The sequence below is a fragment of the Gymnoscopelus microlampas genome, assembly GCF_963454915.1.
Source record: "Gymnoscopelus microlampas genome assembly, chromosome: 4".
Taxonomy (NCBI): domain Eukaryota; kingdom Metazoa; phylum Chordata; class Actinopteri; order Myctophiformes; family Myctophidae; genus Gymnoscopelus; species Gymnoscopelus microlampas.
In genome coordinates, this window is record NC_139941.1 from 57933031 (window position 1) to 57952915 (window position 19885).

Below are 19885 nucleotides of genomic sequence, written 5' to 3' on the forward strand. Positions count from 1 at the left end.
CAAATACCACTATCCACAATCCCAGACATGATCACCTTATGGATACAGTGTCTAGAGCAGCACAGCTGTAGGCCGCCAGCCAAACATCTGGATATAGAATGTAGGCTACAGTAGAAACATCTGGATATAGAATGTAGGCTACAGTAGAAACATCTGGATATAGAATGTAGGCTACAGTAGGAACATCTGGATATAGAATGTAGGCTACAGTAGAAACATCTGGATATAGAATGTAGGCTACAGTAGAAACATCTGGATATAGAATGTAGGCTACAGTAGAAACATCTGGATATAGAATGTAGGCTACAGTAGAAACATCTGGATACAGAATGTAGGCTACAGTAGAAACATCTGGATGTAGAATGTAGGCTACAGCAGAAACATCTGGATATAGAATGTAGGCTACAGTAGAAACATCTGGATGTATAATGTAGGCTACAGTAGAAACATCTGGATATAGAATGTAGGCTACAGTAGAAACATCTGGATACAGAATGTAGGCTACAGTAGAAACATCTGGATGTAGAATGTAGGCTACAGCAGAAACATCTGGATATAGAATGTAGGCTACAGTAGAAACATCTGGATATAGAATGTAGGCTACAGTAGAAACATCTGGATATAGAATGTAGGCTACAGTAGAAACATCTGGATACAGAATGTAGGCTACAGCAGAAACATCTGGATATAGAATGTAGGCTACAGCAGAAACATCTGGATATAGAATGTAGGCTACAGTAGAAACATCTGGATATAGAATGTAGGCTACAGTAGAAACATCTGGATATAGAATGTAGGCTACAGTAGAAACATCTGGATATAGAATGTAGGCTACAGTAGAAACATCTGGATACAGAATGTAGGCTACAGTAGAAACATCTGGATGTAGAATGTAGGCTACAGCAGAAACATCTGGATATAGAATGTAGGCTACAGTAGAAACATCTGGATATAGAATGTAGGCTACAGTAGAAACATCTGGATGTAGAATGTAGGCTACAGTAGGAACATCTGGATATAGAATGTAGGCTACAGTAGAAACATCTGGATATAGAATGTAGGCTACAGTAGAAACATCTGGATGTAGAATGTAGGCTACAGTAGAAACATCTGGATGTAGAATGTAGGCTACAGTAGGAACATCTGGATGTAGAATGTAGGCTACAGTAGAAACATCTGGATATAGAATGTAGCATGGAGCAAAGCAGACACAGACAGACAGACAGACAGGCGAACAGACAGACAGACAGACAGACAGACAGACAGGCGAACAGACAGACAGACAGACAGACAGACAGACAGACAGACAGACAGACAGACAGACAGACAGACAGACACACAGACCCTCTTACCTTGTGTAGTTCTACAGACTCTATCCACTGCAGTCTGTGTTCAGGATCCTCAGCTCTGAGGTACCAGACACTGTCGTTCACACTGACGTCAAAACGACACTCGTCAAACTCGTGAGGCTGTGTGAGAGAGACAGAGACACACACACACACACACACACACACACACACACACACACACACACACACACACACACACACACACACACACACACACACACACACACACACACACACACACACACACACACACACACACACACACACACACACACACACACACACATTAGGATGGACACGCACATGCGTGGGCACACACACACACACACACACACACATGGAGGAGGAGGAGGAGGAGGAGGAGGCAGCTTAGTCACTCACAAATCACTCATAACAAAATGTGACAAACATGTAGAACAGAGATTCTGAACCGTTTGAATTTCATCCACCACCTGGATGGATGTACATGATTATGTTATACATGTTTAGGGTATACATGTTTAAGTTATAAATGGTAATTGGTAAATGGTGCATTTAATGGTGCATTTAACCCATTACGACCTGGAACTGTGTCATTTTTAGATTTGAGCTAAAAAGCATTATTTTACACTTTAGGCTATTCAAAAATAGCAGATCTACAAGCTCATAGCGCGGCACCGAGTGCCGCGCTATGAGCTTGTAGATCTGCTATTTTTGAAAAATCGTGAAAATGTGTGCAAATCTTTGAACAAAATATATTTTTAAAGTGCACATTTTTAACTCAAATCGTTGCTTCTGGGGGGTCCCTGGAACAAAATATTTTGATGGGGGTCCGCGGCCAAATGCATATAATTTTGGGGGTCCTTGACATAAAAAAGATTGAGCACCACTGATATAGAAACATACGTTTTTCAGAAAACTGTTGAGATTTAGGAGACATGTAGAATCAGCTTCAGGTCAATGGGTTAAAAGCGCTTTACATAGATTGTGCATTACATTAACCCATTCACACACACATTCACACACTGATGGAGGAGGAAACCATGTGAGACACCACCCTGCTCATCAGGAGTAATTAGGGGTTCAGTGTCTTGCTCAAGGACACTTCTACACTAACTCTAGGGGAGCGCCCCAGCCCGGGATCCAACTGGGAACCTTGCGGTTTCCAGTTCGCTCTACCCGGTCCTCCACTCTACCCCTGAGCCACTGAGCCACTGAGCCACTGCCGCCCAAACCGTTATACATGTTTAGGTTATACATGTTTAGGTCATTAGACCCTCCAGAAAAATGCGTTTATGCGATCGCAGAATTTACCGCACAATCAGCAAAATGGCGCATAATTATGCGGGAGTAACGTTTTTTCAAAAAGGCCGCATCGCATAATACGCACATCGCATCGCATAAAATGCGATTCGCATCGCATATTTCCGCATATTTCGCAACTTTTAACATATTTCGCATTTTTTGCAACTTTTCGCATATCGCATATTTCGCATATTGCCGTATATTGCCGCATATTTCACAACTTTCCGCATATTTCGCAACTTCCCGCAATTAAAATTGCAAAAAAACCCGCATATTTCGTCGCAGAATCAAGGATTTTAGGCCGCATAATCAAGAGTTTTAGGCCGCATAATCAAGAGTTTTAGGCCGCATAATCAAGAGTTTTAGGCCGCATAATCAAGAGTTTTAGGCCGCATAATCAAGAGTTTTAGGCCGCATAATCAAGAGTTTTAGGCCGCATAATCAAGGATTTTTGCCCGCGTTTTTCTGGAGGGTCTAGGTTATACATGTTTAGGTTATACATGTTAAGGTTATACATGTTTAGGTTATATGTTTAGGTTATACATGTTTAGGGTTTGGAATCATTAGATTGTGAGAAAAGGTGTGTTTTCATATTTTCTCACTTTGTTTTGGATGGAATGGAACAGCGAGGGGTTAATATTAAACCCTGCTGGAGTGTGTGAATAATACACAATGAACACACACATTCTATGCACACGCACACACACGGCTCCCATCAGCACAATGAACACACACACACACACACACACACTCACACACACTCACACACACACACACACAGAACAGGAATGTTAATGGCACGCTACTGTGTTGCCAGATTTTGCGAGAGAAAGAAGCTATCAAGATCAGTTGAACCACTTTAAACCTATATAAATAACATCAGTTGCTTGAAAATAGCAGATCAGGTGCGATGCGTTGTGAGCTTGTAGATCTGCTATTTTCAACCAAAATCTTGAAAACATTTGAAAAATGAAACTAAACAAACTAAACATTTTCAGATGGGGGGGGTATGCGGTTTAAACAACATTTAGGAAGGAAGCATAAATAAGCAACTACACTTTAAAAGGGGGTTTTGCACACTTGCAAACATTTTCAAGATTTTTCAAAAATAGCAGATCTACAAGCTCATGAGCTTGTAGATCTGCTATTTTTGAATGGGCAAAGAAATCTAAAATGACACAAATGCTTTCCCGGATTGAATGGGTTCATTTTAACAAATCTCTCCTAATTCGTTGAGAATAACGACACAAATGTTATACTCAAAAATTAGAGAATTGTTTTAGGAATTCAAAAACAAAATAAAAAAAAATAATTAAAAGGGGAGGATTCTCCCCTTTGGCGGGGACCATCAGAACTCAAGGTGTACAAATAGAATCATCAAAGTGTCCAATTGGTTAAAACAAATGGGGTTGAATTGCCTAATGAAGAGAGCTTGAAAATCCCCTCTGTCGGGGGGGAATCCTCACCTCACCGTTACTATTCAGGATTCAAATTCAAAAGACGTCAAAAGTAGCAGATCTACAAGCTCACATGGATGTGCTGCTGTTTGATGTGTTTGTGAGACGCTGTAGTGTGATCAAGTAGGAGATAATTTACCATAAAACATGGAGATACAAGGCTTTCAGCCCCACAGCAACGACATGTTCCATTAATATCATAATAACACACAATAACTCCATGTAACAGATCTCACAGCCCAGGCCCCAGGGCCACATGTATCAGATCTCACAGCCCAGGGCCACATGCATCAGATCTCACAGCCCAGGGCCACATGCATCAGATCTCACAGCCCAGGGCCACATGTAGCAGATCTCACAGCCCAGGCCCCAGGGCCACATGTATCAGATCTCACAGCCCAGGCCCCAGGGCCACATGTACCAGATCTCACAGCCCAGGGCCACATGTCAAGCAGCTCAGGAATCCAAACAGGTTTCCTCTGGTAGGAATGTGACCACATTCACATTCTTTTGGCAGATTTCTTTATTTGTTATTATTTTTGAGGGTTAACCCTAACCCTAACCTGAAGCCGAAGTCTTCTAAATCCTAACAGTTTTCTGGAAAAAAACGTATGTTTCTATATCAGTGGTTCTCAAACTTGTTCATGTCAAGGACCCCCAACATGATATGTATTTGGCCGTGAACCCCCATCTCAAAATGTGTTGTTCCAGGGACCCCCCAGATGCAAAGATTTGAGTTACAAATGTTTGCTTGAAAACAATATATATTCAAAGATTTGCACACATTTTAACGATTTTTCAAAAATAGCAGATCTACAAGCTCATAGTGCGGCACTCGGTGCCGCGCTATGAGCTTGTATATCTGCTATTTTTGAATAGCCAAAATGTAAACTAATGCTTTTTAGCTCAAATCTAAAAGTGACACAGATGTGTTCCAGGTCTTAACTCTCTGGCTGCCAAGAACGAGTTATCGCAAGTTTTTTTAATTCATTTATTATTATTATTATTTTTAAATGTTCAGAACCCAAGATACCATGATCCGAAGATTTGCTGCTCCATTCACTTCTTGTTTAACTTATTACTGCAAAAGGCTGTATCTCGGCTCCTGAGCACTTTTTCTTTAAGTCTGACAGTGAGAGAGTTACAAATGTTTTCTAAAAAATATGTTTGAAAAAAATATAAAAAATGTTTTTTTTTTCACGATTTTTCAAAAATAGCAGATCTACAAGCTCGTAGTGCGGCACTCGGTGCCGCGCTACGAGCTTGTAGATCTGCTATTTTTGAATAGCCAAAGAAATCTAAAGTGACACAGATGCGTTCCAGGTCTTAATGGGTTAAGTAAGTCATGACATCCTCTATAGTGTTCATCCTAGGAGGACTTCCCTGTCTGTCTGTCTGTCTGTCTGTCAGTCACACAGACAGACAGACAGACAGACAGCTCAGTACAGTCTCGTGTCACTCCTCCATAATCACATCAGCCAGAGGACACTCACATGCTTTCATCTGTTGCCATGGACGACGACACACAATTTAACACAACGCTGCATCTACACACACACTCTAGTGTTTTAGGTCCCAGGTTACGTAACAACACGAGGTGCTGCCCAGGGCACATAACTGTCTAGTCTCTCTCTCTCCCTTCTATACTGTCTCTCTCCCCCCTCTCTCTCTCTCTCTCTCTCTCTCTCTCTCTCTCTCTCTCTCTCTCTCTCTCTCTCTCTCCCACACACACATAACATGGTCTCTGAAGGGTGCTTCTGTACTTTTCCTCTTTTGTAACGTTCAACAACCTCACTGCACTGTTTCTCAACCTCCTGCCTACCCCAATCTAACCTAATAGAATGGACCTACCCCTACAATGATATGTATTTGGCCATGGACCCCCGTCTCAAAATATGTTGTTCCAGGGACCCCCAGAAGCAAAGATTTGAGTTAAACATGTTCGCTTAAAAAAATACATAAATACATACACACACACACACATACACTATATATATATATATATATATATATATATATTCAAAGATTTGCAAACATTTTCAAGATAAGAAAAGCAGATCTACAAGCTCATAGTGTGGCACGAAGTGACGCACTATGAGCTTGTGGATCTGCTTTTTTTGAATAGCCAAAGTATAAAATAATGTTTAAAGTGGTTACACAGATGTTTCCCCAGTCTTAATAGATTAAGTGGTTAATCTGACACATCCATTTAGTCAATTCATAAAACTGTGTTTCTATGGATTCACTGATTTAAACAATAATAATGCATGAACCTGCGTGAGCAACGACGAAACGTGTTTATTGGTTGTAAGTGTGTGTGTGTGTGTGTGTGTGTGTGTGTGTGTGTGTGTGTGTGTGTGTGTGTGTGTGTGTGTGTGTGTGTGTGTGTGTGTGTGTGTGTGTGTGTGTGTGTGTGTGTGTGTGTGTGTGTGTGTGTGTGTGTATTTATTGTGGGTTAGTTGTCCAGCTCTGTGGAGAGAGGTGCTGAGGCAAGGAGTTTCCTGTGTGTGTGTGTGTGTGTGTGTGTGTGTGTGTGTGTGTGCCAACACTGCGGATGCTGTCTCCCCTACAGTCCACAGAGGATGCTATGGACACTGAAGGTCAAGCCTATATCGAATGTATTTCCGAAAATCTTTTACATAATGTGATTTTTGTTTTCCAGGAGACATTTACTTAAAAACAAAAATGTAGAAAATGTAAAATAAAGGGATATTTATTTACTCGCGACCCATCAATATTTGCCGGCGACCGAAGAACGGGTCCCGTGCCAGTGTTTGGGAAACAACTGCTCTAGAACAGTGGTTCTCAACCTTTTCAGGCCGTGACCCCCAAAATAATCATATTTGAACTGGGGGGACCCCCCATTTTGTTTGACTCCGCTCCACAGATAAATATTGTGAAAATAGCCAATCTACAAGCTCACAACGCCTCGCGTTGCGAGGCGTTGTGAGCTTGTAGATCGGCTATTTTAACTATTTGCCTCTTTATTATATTATTTGACAATTTGGCCAATGTTTTATAGTAGAGTTTGTTGATTACTTTTGATGCAGTAATGGTCTTTTTCTTTTCTTTAATTCTTTTTTTTTTTTTTTGTATTAAAAAGGTCTTAAAAGTCCATAAATTATCACTTCACTGTCATCTGGGGACCTCCCAAAATCATGTGGGGACCTCCCTGGGGGTCCCGACCCACAGGTTGAGAACCACTGCTCTAGAAGACACTGTCTCTTTAACTCTCGGCCTTCCAAAAACGTTTATAAACGTTTTTTTTAGAAAAAAATCAAAAACAAAATTAAAACAAATCTAAAATGATTCTTTATTTTTTGGGGGTTTTTCCGTTTTTCCGTTCTTCACAAAGAACCAGGAGATAACATTTTCCAAAAAGTTGCTGCTACATTCACTTCAATGTTAAAAAAATAAACGGAGAAATAAATAACAGTTTTCCTATGTTTCATCATGTAAACTGCTGGCAGTTTTTGAGGGTTTACTATTTTTGACAAACCCTGGCAGTTTAAGAGTTAAGGTCAAAGTTCATCTGCCCGGGAAGCGCTGCGGGGGGGGGCGGGTCCAAGGGGGGAAGATGACACGTTTCTGAGGTCGTCAAGATAACAAGGAGGAAGGTCAAAGGTCAAAGTGTCAGCCTGCCACTTCCTCCTCACAGCAGAGGCTTTTTTTATTGTTTGACATCATTTCCTGTTGGAGCTGAAACCCTAGAAAGTTGTTCAACTGGCTCTGCTTTCATTGAGGAACAAAACACCCACCTCCCTCACTTCCTCAAGCCTTTAAGACCGGCCACTTTAACCATTATTTTATACTTTGGTCTGTATTCAAAAATAGCAGATATACAAGCTCATAGCGCGGCACCGAGTGCCGCGCTATGAGCTTGTAGATCTGCTATTTTGGGAAAATCATAAGAAAAATGTGCAAATCTTTGAATATATATACTATATAATATATATATTTTTTTTAAAGCGAACATGTTTTACTCAAATCTCTGCTTCTGCGGGTCCCTGGAACAACATAGTTTGAGATGGGGGTCCGCGGCCAAATATACATAATTTTGGGGGTCCTTGACATGAAAAAGTTTGAGAAACACTGATTATAGCAACAAACGTTTTTTCAAAGATTTAGGAGGCATTTGTACAATCGCCAGAAGCAAATATTTGAGTTAAAATGTTTGCTTTAAAAATATATATTCAAAGATTTGAGTTAAAATGTTTGCTTTAAAAATATATATTCAAAGATTTGCACACATTTTCATGATGAAAAAAAGGTCTATACAAGCTCATAGAGCGGCACTTGGTGCCACGCTATGAGCTTGTAGATCTGGATTTAGCCTGTTTTTGCATGGGGTTATCGCTGCAGCAGGTCGGCTAGTCAGGCACTTTAACCACAGCATCCATTCATGCAAGGTACATTATATTTAATGTGTAAATAGCGCATTATATTATGCGGGGGGGGGGGGGCGGTGTATTTTTTTTTTAAATGTTGGTAAATAGCACCTTTTTTTTTTGGGAACACATTTCCTTAACGGGTGATGATTAATTAATCGGTAAGGCCTAACGGCAACCGGTTAAGAAAATGTCTCCATTTGGCCGTGATGTGTCCCCGGTCTTAATGGGTTAATAAGGATTATTCAAATCTTTGACCACGCCCCCCAAGGCGTGTTCAGGGGATTTGTTTTTTTTTTAATCAAATGACCATCCTACTGTAGGTTACAATAACAGCATTGCATTGGCCTATCAACTGGTTTTCAGAAATAAACAAAGACAGTAGCATGTGCATCTTTTACATTATTGTAACTAAACCATTGAATAAATGAAAAGTATGTTTTTCACACTTTTAGTTAGAGCATACCCAAGGTCAATACATTTGTCTGTGTTTTTTATATAAGAACTCCCTAAAATAAAAATGTTTATTTACTTAAAGAATAGAGAATAAATAAATATTACACACTAGGTCTCCTCTAAAATGTAGTTACTATGGATGGACAGGGGTTGGATGACAATATTAGTCTGGCATTGTCCAGACTGATAACGTGGATTCACTCTCACGTTCCGGGTGCAGTACGTTAGTCCGACAGCGCATTCCTCCGACAGCGCAGCGCTCCGACGTTTCAATACTAAACCCGAACCAAACCTGCACCCTAACCCTAACCGCACGCAGATGCCACATAGTCGGAGAAAAGGTCTGTCGGATTAACGCATGCCTCCCTCACGTTCCTCCCCTGGTATCAGTCTGGACTTCGGCCCATAGGGAGCGAGTATGAGAAATCAGAAAATGATTTTTATGCTTTTCACTGTTTGTATGGACAGCAGTTGAAACGCAGTCACTGATTGGCCCGATCATTTTCTGATTTCTCATACTCGCTCCCTATTGGGCCGAAGTCCAGACTGATACCGGGGAGGAACGTGAGAGTGAATCCACGTCGTTATCAGTCTGGACAATGCCAGGCTATGGCAATATAGCCTTTGCAACAGAATTCGTTATTTTTTATTTATTTAAATTTAACATTCGATTTTTATCCTAAAAACGACTATTCGAATATTCTGACCCATCCCTAACAGACAGACAGACAGACAGACAGACAGACAGACAGACAGACAGACAGGCAGACAGACAGACAGACAGACAGACAGACAGACAGACAGACAGGCAGACAGACAGACAGACAGACAGGTACTCACTGTGATGACAGCCTTGCTCAGACACAGGGATCCTCTACAGCCGTACTCCCTCTCATCCTCAGACTTGTAGTAACTCAGAGTGTTGTTCTTCAACACCACCCAGCGGTCCTGCCAGCCATGGATGTAGTTGGTCCACTGAAACAATAACATACAATCCTATTGGTCCACTGAAACACTAACATACAATCCTATTGGTCCACTGAAACAATAACATACAATCCTATTGGTCCACTGAAACAATAACATACAATCCTATTGGTCCACTGAAACAATAACATACAATCCTATTGGTCCACTGAATCAATAACATACAATCCTATTGGTCCACTGAAACAATAACATACAATCCTATTGGTCCACTGAAACAACAACATACAATCCTATTGGTCCACTGAAACAATAACATACAATCCTATTGGTCCACTGAAACAATAACATACAATCCTATTGGTCCACTGAAACAACAACATACAATCCTATTGGTCCACTGAAACAATAACATACAATCCTATTGGTCCACTGAAACAATAACATACAATCCTATTGGTCCACTGAAACAATCTATATATACAATTTGAATCCTGCGCCATGTCGGTTGTCCGTATGCGACGCCAGTGTGACGGTGTGACGTAATCTGACATCACGATGACAACGCCAGTGTGACGTAATCTCACGATAGCATGACATCACATGACATCACATCCTACCTATAAATTCTAGGATGCCGTCAGATCGCACCAGTTCGACGGCTTCCATAGTGATAAATAGTAATAATCTATACAAGGAACTCTCTCCACCACAAGAACTCTCTCCACCACAATGACGACAACTTCACCAAAGCCACAACGGCTGGAGATACAACACCAGACATGGCGCACTGCAAAGTGAACGACGCGTCACGCTAGACGTTCGGGCCGCGTAGCGAACTAGTAACATACAATCCTATTGGTCCACTGAAACAATAACATACAATCCTATTGGTCCACTGAAACAATAACATACAATCCTATTGGTCCACTGAAACAATAACATACAATCCTATTGGTCCACTGAAACAATAACATACAATCCTATTGGTCCACTGAAACAACAACATACAATCCTATTGGTCCACTGAAACAATAACATACAATCCTATTGGTCCACTGAAACAATAACATACAATCCTATTGGTCCACTGAAACAACAACATACAATCCTATTGGTCCACTGAAACAATAACATACAATCCTATTGGTCCACTGAAACAATAACATACAATCCTATTGGTCCACTGAAACAATAACATACAATCCTATTGGTCCACTGAAACAATAACATACAATCCTATTTAGGGATGGAGCTCGAAAACCGGGTCCATTATATACCCGGGCATGAATTTATCGAGACCCGGTTTTCGATAAGCTTTAGGCTTGTCGAGCCTGTTATCGAGTGTAGCGGCCCATGACGTCATGTCTAAACTATCAAAACAAGAGGCGATCAAGAAATAAATCTAATCACCCACGCTGGCACAAACATGTTGGTCTAAAAGTGTATTGATAGCTGCAAGTTGTGCCAAACAGCGCTGTCCGTCCCTCAGTCTATCGTTGCCGAAAATGGCAGATCTACAAGCTCACAACGTGGTGCGAACAGACGCAGTGTGAGCTTGGAGATCGGCCATGTTTGGTGCGTGACACCGTCGCACGATGAAGTATACGTTGCGCTTTTAAAGTGACAGTACACACATTAACCGTTTCTTCAATATTATTTTCCAAAAGTAAAAAGGTCACTTGCCTTCTGTCTGTTAGAAAAGTACTGTATTTGAATGCCCTAGTAAAATGTAGTGCACGTGATATATTTTGGTTAAAACAAAGAAAAAAGAATAGAAAAAATAACTATGCATTTTTTGTTTATAAAAAGTTGAAGAGACATGGAGATTTTATAGTAATTATTACAGTACTATTCATAATATAAAGCCATTTAACACTAATTGCACATTATATGAATGGTTGTTTTAATGATAGGCAAACATATTTTTTACTTTTGTCATCTTCATTTAATTTTAGATAGTGGTCAGCCACAAACTCACTGTCACAACTGGCCAATAAAAAAAGATACCGGTTCTGTTCAGAATTGTTCGCCTCACGTCTTTTTTCTTAATAATAGAAAAAGATCGATAGTGGGCTCGATAAAAGCTCGGTTCGATAAGCAGGTTCGATAAGGTGCTCATTATCAATAAAAATTAACGAGCTCCATCCCTAATCCTATTGGTCCACTGAAACAATAACATACAATCCTATTGGTCCACTGAAACAATAACATACAATCCTATTGGTCCACTGAAATAACGCTACAATCCTATTGGTCCACTGAAACAATAACATACAATCCTATTGGTCCACTGAAACAACACAATACAATCCTATTGGTTCACTGAAATAACGCTACAATCCTATTGGTCCACTGAAACAACAAAGAGGACAATTAAGTATTGAGGGTTTAAGTGCTTTAAATGTCTGAAAATACTCCTGTACATGAATCCAACAAAATAATGTGTAAACAAACAATCAACATGAGTTTACTGTTTACACAACACTGATGATGATAGTGTCTGTTAAACAACAGGGAGGTTCCCAGTTCAATCCCCCGCTCCCCCAGAGTTAGTGCCGAAGTGTCCTTGAGCAAGACACTGAACCCCTAACTTGGTGGTGCCTTGCATGGTTTCCTCCTCCATCAGTGTATGAATGTGTGTTGATTTTGTCAACTAAAACTATGACGAAAAATGTTCGTTGACTACCTTTTCTGACGAAAACAGAATAAAAACTAAGCTACGATGACTAAAACTAAGACTAAATATGTTGACAATTTCATCAACAAATAAAAACTAGACTAAAATGTTAGTGAGGGACTAGTGGAGAAGAGATCCAGTAGAACTAAAAGACAAGTCATTTTATGTTTGGTTGTGCTCGGCTGCTACACTTACTATTATAGTAAACTATAATAATAGTTTAAACACACACACACACCCCCACCCACCCACCCCCACACACACACACACACACACACACACACACCAGGTACCCATGTATGTTCTAGAGTGACGAGGAGCTTTATTTACACAGCAGCATAGTTCAATGCAAAGCCTCTTTACAGACTCATGCAAACACACACACGCTAAAGGTCAAATATTGACGATGAAAAGTGCATACGAGCAAACAAGAGATTAAAGAGAGATAAGAGAGATAAAAGAGCACAGCCAATACTCAAGCTATTTAATAAGATTACAGGACATTGCTGGGTTAGAGGCATTGTAAAGTTGAAAAGTTAAAAGTGGTCAGAGTCTGTGTGTAATGTAATCTACAGCTGATTCCAGGTCTGTGCTGAACGATAACAAGAAATACCTCATCATCATTTCATACTTCTGGGCTGACACGACTTTTAGTTGTGACCAGGGTTGCCATGTCTGCTTATTACAAGCGACTTTGAACTAGTTTTTTTCTGTAAAGTTAAGTCACTTGTAAATATTGGTAATTTGCGGGTTTGCAATTTTTGGGGTTTAAACTTTAAAGTGCTCATGTAGCCTAGTCGCTTCTTTTTGGGACTTGTTTTCATAGACCCGGTTGCTTATTTCTCTCGCAAGACCTGGCAAACCCCGACAGGGAGTGTTTCTTTCTGTGCTCCAAAGGCTGTTAAATGGTTCTTATCTCCGTTTAGTTGGACAAATGTTATCATCTAGTTATTGATTTGTTCAACGCAGTGACAAACACAGTCAAATCTCACAGCTGACCATTTTGTTTAGACCGAGTCCTAATCTGCATTTCTGGAAGACAGTGCTGATTTTGACACCAAATTTTGATTTAGTTTTAGTCTTTTGAATAAAATTCCATTTAGTTTTAGTCATATTTTAGTCATCTGAAATGTTTTAGTTTTCGTCTAGTTATAGTCGACTAAATCTACAGTTGATTTAGTCGACTAAAATATATATAGGGCGACGCGTTGTGAGCTTGTAGATCTGCTATTTTCAGAGTGCAACACCCACGCGCAACCAAACGTAAAATGACTTTTTTGTTTTAGTTCTACTGGATCTCTAGATCTCTAGATCACTCACTAACATTTTAGTCTAGTTTTTATTTGTTGACGAAATTGTCAGTATATTTAGTCTTAGTTTTAGTCATCATAGCTTAGTTTTTATTTAGTTTTTATTTAGTTTTCATCAGTGAAAAAAGGTAGTCGACGAAATATTTTCGTCATAGTTTTAGTCAACGAAATCAACACTGCCACGTCCTAATCTGCATTTCTGGAAGATTGAACCTGTATTCTTATTGCCAGTTTGACCACTCCAAATGCACTTTCATCTTAAAATAACTAAGAGCCGAGCTGTGAGCTTGTAGATCAGCTATAGTAGAAGACCTGCTGACTGCTGTGGAATCCAAATGACTGAGAGCTTTAGTCCATGTGTGTGTGTGTGTGTGTGTGTGTGTGTGTGTGTGTGTGTGTGTGTGTGTGTGTGTGTGTGTGTGTGTGTGTGTGTGTGTGTGTGTGTGTGTGTGTGTGTGTGTGTGTGTGTGTGTGTGTGTGTGTGCGCCAAGATCTGCATTATGTTCTGAGTGATCTAGCCTGAGAGCCTAAAGGCCACACCAATGCAACTAAACAGTTTTAACCCATTAAGACCGGGAATGCATCTGTGTAACCACTTTAACCATTATTTTATACTTTGGCTATTCAAAAATAGCAGATCTACAAGCTCATATGAGCTTGTGAATTGTGAACGTTGTGCAAATCTTTGAATATATATATATTTTAAAGTGAACATTTTTAACTCAAATTTTTGCTTCTGGGGGTCCCTGGAACAACATATTTTGATGGGGGTCTGCGGCCAAATACACATCATTTTGGAGGTCCTTGACATGAAAAAGTTTGAGAACCACTGATATAGAAACATACGTTTCTATATCAGACATTTGTAGAATCCCCCAGAAGCAAAGATTTGAGTAAAAAATATTCGCTTTAAAACATATACAAAACATTCAAAGCTTGTACACATTTTCATGATTTTTTCTAAAGATAGCAGATCTACAAGCTCATAGCCTCTTGTAGATCTACTATCTTTAGAAAAAAATCTTATTTTTGAATAGCCAAAGTATAAGATAATGGTTAAAGTGGTTACAAATCTAAAATGATAGATGCTTTCCCTGTCTTAATGGGTTATGGCCAGTCCACACCAATGCAACTCCTTGCAACATGCAACTCCTTGCAACAAAACCATTTTAAAGCCATTCCACACCAATGCAACTACTTGCAACATGCAGCTACTTGCAACAAAACCATTTTAAAGCCATTCCACACCAATGCAACTACTTGCAACATGCAGCTACTTGCAACAAAACCGTTTTAAAGCCAGTCCACACCAATGCAACTCCTTGCAACATGCAGCTACTTGCAACATGCAGCTACTTGCAACATGCAGCTACTTGCAACATGCAACTCCTTGCAACATGCAGCTACTTGCAACATGCAGCTACTTGCAACATGCAACTCCTTGCAACATGCAGCTACTTGCAACATGCAGCTACTTGCAACATGCAGCTACTTGCAACCGTCCTCTCTAATGGCAGTTGCAAGGAGTTGCATTAGTGTGGTCTGGCTTTAAAGCGGTTTTGTTGCAAGGAGTTGTGACTAGTTGCATTGGTGTGGTCTGACCTTAAAGGAATCAGCATATGGATGTTGAACAAGAGACAGAGAGGCCCAGAGGAACAACAAACACATCTCAGTTTCAATGACAAGACATTTCATGTTTGGTTGCGCTCGGGTGTTGCGCTCTGAAAATAGCAGATCTACAAGCTCACAACTTGTAGATCGGCTATTTTCAGCATGCAACCCAGTGTAAAATCAGCCATTGCGACGCCATCAAGGCACCGCCAAAATGCATTTTAGTCGACTAAATCAACTGTAGATTTAGTCGACTAAAATGTTATGATATTTAGTCGACTAAAACTAGACAAAAACTAAAACATTTCAGATGACTTAAAATATAACTTAGGTACAATAGTGTTATTATTCAGTAGGTTCTATTTAATGTCATTAAAGTAGGTTCTACCGTACAAATGTCATTGTGTTCTGTAGGTCAAGGGTTCCTAAAGGCCTTCAGGCCGCGACCCCCAAAATAATCATATTTGAACTGGGGACCCCCCCAAAATAATCATATTTGAACTGGGGACCCCCCAAAATAATCATATTTGAACTGGGGACCCCCCCAAAATAATCATATTTGAACTGGGGACTCCCCAAAATAATCATATTTGAACTGGGGACCCCCCAACATAATCATATTTGAACTGGGGACCCCCACACCCTGACAAGCACTAGGAATTGTAGGCATTACATTTAGTTTGACTCAGATTCCACAGATAAATATTGTGAAACTACCAAATCTACATGCTCGTTATGAGCTTGTAGATCTGCTATTTTCACAATGTTTCCCTCTTTCTTACGTAATATTTGACAATTTGGTATTAAAAAGGTATTAAAAGTCATTAAATCATAACTTTATAAATGCACAGATCCCCTGTATGTATACACTTATACTGTATGTTGGTTTGTTTACTGTTGAGTGAGAAAACAATGTTGCCCATTACGATAATTATCTGGGGACCCCTAAAAAATGGGAGACAGTGATGTAAGGCACACTGGTGGTCCGGGGACCCCCAGGGTTCCTTGGCGGGGTACCAGGGGGTCCCCAGCTAAATAAGTTAATATAGCGTCATAATCATTTTAACCATTATTGTATACTTTGGCTATTTGAGCTTGTAGATCTGCTATTTTTCACAAATCGTGAAAATTTGCACAAATGTTTGAATATAGTATATATCGATAGATAGATATATAGATATAGATATTTTTTTTAAGCCAACATTTAATTCAAATCTTTGCATCTGCGGGGGTCCCTGGAACAACATATTTTGAGATTGGGGTCCACAGCCTAAATACACATCACTTTTGGGGTTCCTTGACATAAAGGTTTGAGAAGCAGTGCTGTGAGGGTCTTCAGAGCAGAGGTTCTCAAACCTTTTCATGTCAAGGACCCCTAAATTCTAAATTGATATATATTTACCACCATCTGAAGTTGTTTTTAGTGCCAGGGACCCCCAGGAGAGAAAATGTATGTGCAAAGATTCCAAATTATTAAAAAATGTCCAAATATTTTGTCCAAAAAAAATCTAAAATATCAGATGAGCTTGTAGATCTGCTATTTCTGAATAGTAAACGCATAAATTAATAAAGTTGTTAAAATGGTGATGCTGAATTTTGCTGGGGACCCCCTGGTAACCCTCCCACAAGGACCCCACTTTCAGAACCAACGCTTTAGAGAATAAATAGAAGCCCCTTACCTTACTGAGGACCCCTCCCAGCTCCACAGGGGGTCCGCCATGGTCCGGGTCTACATCCTCATCTGAACCCGAAGAGGAGCTCTTCTCTGACATGATTTATGTGCTTATTAACTCACTATTAACTCTATAGTCTGGGTCACTATTAACCCAACTACCAGTTCAACTATACTGTATATAAACTACAATTAACCCAACTACTAGTTAGTGTACTAACACTGTAACTACAGCAGAGCAGATTAACAACAGCTAGAAAACGCAGATCTACAAACCCAGGCTGTTGTGTTAGATTAAAAGAGGTTCCAGCTCAACCAGAGGCTGTTGTTTATAAACTGATGCTAATGTTGCTACACAGTTAGCTGTCAATACGACACTGCTACTAGCCTAATAAACGCTAAACTACTGCTTTAAGATGTGTAAGACCATCTTAAAAAGCTTCCTGTCTGCTCCTGGTCCTGCTTCAGATGAGGTCTGTTAGCTCTACAGAGGTGTTAGAGGCTGTATCTCCGCCAGGAGGGAAGGATAAAATAAACACGTCTTTAGGTTGAATGTTTAGAGTCTGCTCTGTAGCGTCAAGACACGCCCCTTACGGCACTGTGACCACTTCCTGTCGGGGGTTTCACAATAAAATAAATCGCAATAAATGTCAATTCAATTAATTTCAAAGGGGATGTTTTATAAATATATATATATATATATATATATATATATATATATATATATATATATATATATATATATATATATATATATATATATATACGCATGCACGCACGCACGCACACAAGCACACACACACACACACACACACACACACACACACACACACACACACACACACACACACACACACACACACACACTCACACTCACACACACACACACACACACACACACACACACACACAGGCTTTTTGACACAAATAGCAGCAATCATTCAGGGTTTCACTGCAGTCTCTTTTTGGGACAATTAACAGCAGCTTTCCAACTATTTAAATATTGTACAAAAAGCAGATGTTTTTTTTTGCTTTCTTTTTTTCAAATATCTATATAATTATATGTACAGTAGGTCTATGTCAGAGTTCTTCTTTTGTCTTGTTTTATTTTGTTTAGTTTTGTTTGTATTTTATGTATTTTTCTGCCTGCTGCGGCTGTAAGAAAAAAAAAAATACTTGAATGACATAAAACACACAGGGGTTCCCATGGAAATAGGGAAACATTTCCAACAGACAGACAGACAGACAGACAGACAGACAGACAGACAGACAGACAGATAGATGATGGATAGACAGACAGACAGAATCCTCTCCTTTCCAGTTACCACCTGGCGCCCCCTGGTGGCGTGGCCACCACATTGAACTTTTGAGCCAATAACTTTGGAGGCGTTTTGTTTAGCTTCTTTCTTCTTATAAGTCACATTTACTTTAGTCTGTTTCTTTTGGGGTTTTTTTGTGTGTGTGTGTGCAAAAGTGCACCATAGCTCACTTGTGTTTGTTGTTGTTGTGATTATGTCTTTGTTGATAGAAAAGGTGTTTTTCTTAGTGAGAAGAGTAACTGTACAACCTTTACTCTGAAGGCCAAAAGGCTGAACGTAAACCAACTGACTTCCGGCCTCTCTGTGGCTCATGTGACGCAGATTCTAGCTGTCATGCCGACATCAGTGACCTATAGAATGTCGTGACCACAAAAGTAGTTCTGTCCTTTTTTTCTCGTTTTTTTTTTAAATATATTTGTGTCAACGTTAATATGGTCATACAATCATGGGAACCCAGGGGGGTCCCCACATGTTTTGTTTTTGATTTTGTTTTTGTTTTGTTTTTTGGGGGGGGGGGTCCCAGGTGACAGTAAAGGGACAATATTAGGACTTATAAAACCTTTTTAAAACCTTTTTAAAAAAACATAATGATGCATTTCCGCATCAAAAGTAATCAACAAACTATACTATAATTTTAAAAAATGGTCAAAAATATTGGACAAATTGTCAAATAATTCAATCAAGGAAGAGGCAAAAAAAAAAAAAATAGCCGATCTACAAGCTCGTAGATCGGCTATTTTCACAATATTCATCTGTGGAACCGAGTCAAACAAAATGTAATGCCTCAACTCCTACAATTCCAATCAATTGGGGGGTCCCAGTTCAAACATGATTATATTGGCGGGTCCCCAGTTCAAATATGGTTATTTTGGGGGGTCCCCAGTATTTTGGGGGGTTGTCTGTGCAGCAGATACATTACATACTGAGGAAGAGTCTCACTGCAGCTTTTTGAGATGACTTTTTTCCACAACAAACCACCAGCTAAACCACCAACAACCATCAATGCGACCCATGGTGCAATACACACACACACACTCACACACACACACACACACACACACACACACACACACACACACACACACACACACACACACACACACACACACACACACACACACACACACACACACACACACACACACAAATATGTATTTATGTCCACATAAACAGAGGTACAAGAATACTTTGTACAAAGAACATAAACACTGCCAGCACAGTCAGCTAATGGGAATACAGCCAGTTACAAGGTGCATATAAGGCAGAACATTGTAACATAATAATGTTGGCATACTACTTGTCAAACACAGCAGACAACAATCATGGGTAAAGAAAACAACGCCTCCTCCAAATTGAGCGGCTTCCTATAACAGCTGATATTGAGCAGTAGGCCTACCTTGCTAATTGTTTGGCGTGTGTGTGTGTGTGTGTG

At 39.9% G+C, this 19885-nt stretch overlaps 1 protein-coding gene across 5 annotated transcripts in view; it reads right to left on the reverse strand.

The window, feature by feature from the left end:
* The window catches only part of LOC311043859 (ceramide transfer protein-like), a 68686-nt gene extending 50982 nt beyond the window's left edge, over window positions 1-17704 (reverse strand). For all 5 annotated transcript variants that reach the window (XM_084055245.1, XM_084055243.1, XM_084055242.1 and 2 more), the window contains exons 1-3: window positions 17142-17704; window positions 9775-9909; window positions 1353-1469 (exon numbers count right to left, since the gene is read on the reverse strand). In XM_084055245.1, coding sequence (XP_083911371.1) covers window positions 1353-1469; window positions 9775-9909; window positions 17142-17234 — 345 coding nt within the window. In that variant the 5' untranslated portion in view covers window positions 17235-17704. The remainder of the gene's footprint in view (window positions 1-1352; window positions 1470-9774; window positions 9910-17141) is intronic.
* Between the last annotated feature and the right edge of the window lie 2181 nt (window positions 17705-19885).